This window comes from Rhagoletis zephyria, unplaced genomic scaffold, assembly GCF_001687245.7.
Source record: "Rhagoletis zephyria isolate East Lansing unplaced genomic scaffold, Rhagoletis_zephyria_1.1 Rzeph_scaffold_00219, whole genome shotgun sequence".
Lineage (NCBI taxonomy): Eukaryota > Metazoa > Arthropoda > Insecta > Diptera > Tephritidae > Rhagoletis > Rhagoletis zephyria.
The window spans coordinates 356273-358950 of NW_016157303.1; the positions used below are offsets into that span (position 1 = coordinate 356273).

General features: G+C 34.7%; 1 protein-coding gene across 1 annotated transcript; it reads right to left on the reverse strand.

Annotated features, from left to right (window-relative positions):
- Positions 1–1029: 1029 nt before the first annotated feature.
- Positions 1030–2410, reverse strand: LOC108358174 (uncharacterized). The gene is made up of 2 exons (XM_017609347.1): positions 2280–2410; positions 1030–1553 (listed from the first exon to the last, which is right to left on the reverse strand). The coding sequence occupies exons 1-2, from the start codon at positions 2335–2337 to the stop codon at positions 1168–1170; spliced, it is 444 nt and encodes a 147-aa protein (XP_017464836.1). The 5' UTR covers positions 2338–2410; the 3' UTR covers positions 1030–1167.
- Positions 2411–2678: the final 268 nt, after the last annotated feature.

Consider the following 2678-nt stretch of genomic DNA (forward strand, 5'->3'; position numbering starts at 1 on the left):
TAGTTCAATCGTCTCGCACCCATAATATTATTGTCTCTAGGTATAATATTTGAACAGCGTCAAGATTGTTTTTTGTTAGTGTTGTGAAAATCTGGAACTCCTTACCAACCTTAATTAAATGTATAACAATGTTTGGATGCTTCAAAGCGGCAGTTACAAATCTTTTTAAGTAAAATCTTTCTACCTTCCCTAAAAATCTCCTCTTCATCTATTATATATATATATGTTTTTTTTATTCATAACTAATACGCTAGACTAATAATTTTTGTTACCATTACTATATTTTTCTGTACTTTTTATAATTAGATTTTAGTTGAAGTTAATTTTGTAATTTTTTTGTTTGTTTTTTTGCAACGACCTCGCATTTTACTGTACTCAACTAGTTAATAAATAAATCTCAAATCTTAAATATCCAAAAACAGATATTTTAGCAAAATATGCAAAAATATGCACCCACGATTGAATGCCATTTTAACTTGACCATTTCGATTTGAACATGCTCAATAAAAACATGCATTTGCATGAGATTCCGAGCCCTACTGGTAACACTGTAGGTAAATTTTAAGGTTTTGAAATATCACAGCTAAATGGCCAAACACGTAAACTTAATTTCGGCCTCTAGATTACGATGGCGTTTTTAGAAAATCCGTATCACGTCAAAATTTTGAGATATTTAGGGGGGAAGTTTTAGAGTTCTGAAAGTGAATTTTTCGTCGTTTAAAACACTGTGCTCAGGTTTTGAATTTTTTCTGGGCAAAGGTTTTGATAACTGATCTTACTTAATTGGGATCTTTTAAATTCAATGGCCTCCTCCGTTTTTCCAGGTTAGCTCTACTTTTCGAGATAACGGTGCTTGAAAATCTGCTTAAATTTTAGATTTTTTGGTAATAATTACCTCAGTTTTAAGGTTATTTTACTAAAATTTTGCACTTGACTGTATTTTGATATTACCTTAGCTATTTCTGAAAATCATGGAAATCGGTTCACTATAACATATAGCTCCCATACAACTGATTGTTCAGATATGTGGTTTTGCGTTACAACTCATATTTTATTTCGTAATATTTTTTTATAATATTAGTTTATATACTATTTGGACCTAAATTTGGGTTCTCTTCAATCCCGTTTTGGCATATTTTGCTAGTTTCTATTGCTCGAATGATTTTTTTAATATCCTTTGCCTCCTGCGATCGACCAGCAAAAGTCCGCCAACATTGAATTCAATCGTTTTCCAGCGAATCGGTCCTCAAAACACATAATGGATTGGTGAAATCTCTCTCCTACCTCGTCGGTTTCTGTTGAAAGCTGTTGCTCGTAAAAGTCAAAGTGACTGTGTAGCATGTGGATTTTAAGCGACATGTGCACATCAAAGGCGTCAAAAGATTCCATCAAGTTCGCAATAAAAATGGCATATTCTGGTGAACGATTTTTACACAGAACGTGTTTAATTAAAGCCCGAACTGCATCCCATGCAACGGCTGCTGTGCCATCAAGAATTTCCAAGAAGCCTTGATCCTTCATTAATCTTCTGATGTCCGGCCCATTAAGCACACCTGAAATAAAAATTATAGGGTTCTTAAAGCAAGAGAGAGATATAATAAAATATATGAGCGAAAATCTCTCAAATGGGCAACCCAAAATTGGACGGTGAAGATATTTTCGCACAAATCACTTTCTTCGGTTTACACTTTACCACTTGAGAGATTTTCACTCATATACAATCAAAAAACTACCTTCACGGATTTTTTCAACGGAAAGTTTTGGAAAGGCATTATTTTTCAAATATAGGAATGCAGTTTCGTTGACTCTAACCAACTGTTTGATGTAATTCTTAACAACAACAAGTTTGATATGTAAATCGGGAAGCATGATTTTATTAAGCGCTATCAAGGGCTCGTGAACTATATTGAATTGACCAATCGATTGTTCCTTTCTTTTTGGCCAATCACATTTGGTATAGTGATTGCATTTGGCTCTACTATCCCAATGACAGAACAAACAACAGTATTTAGTGTAGCCCGTTTGCATGCCTGATAGTAGTGAGAGAACTTTAAAATCACAGTTCACGCGCCACCTGTGCTCTTCGTACTTGATGCAATCTAAGATTAATTGCATTGTTTCGTATGATTCCTTTATTCCAACCGCATACAAGATGGGAACGGGTTTCTTGCTACTATCGCGATAGAGCAAGACTGCTTTCAAACTTCGCTTTGATGCGTCAATAAAGAGACGCCATTGTTCGGGTTTATAGTCAGTAATTCCCATTTCATTCATCAAACCTGCAACATCAATGCAATAAGCCTGAGTGCCATCTTCCGATAACTTGAAATATGGCATAAACGGCCGTAGGCCGTTATTTTTACTCCTGGTGCTAAAACATTCGCGCTTTTCAGTTCTGATGCCAAAATCATTGCGTTGTTATGGAAGAGATTTACAGCCCTATTCTAATAAAACCTCACAACTGAGTTGTGAGCAAAACTTTGTGAGGTCTATTTTGTGAGGTTATTCTAGCCCACACCTCACAAGAAAAAAGCTCAACAAAATCACCACACGAGGTGAAAAGCATTTTGCTGTCTAACAGCTGTTTCTTAAATAAAATAAATACAAAAGATGGATGCTGAACAACAGGAAAAGTAAATATTTTTGCAATTTGTTTATTTTTTTGATAATTACTGATT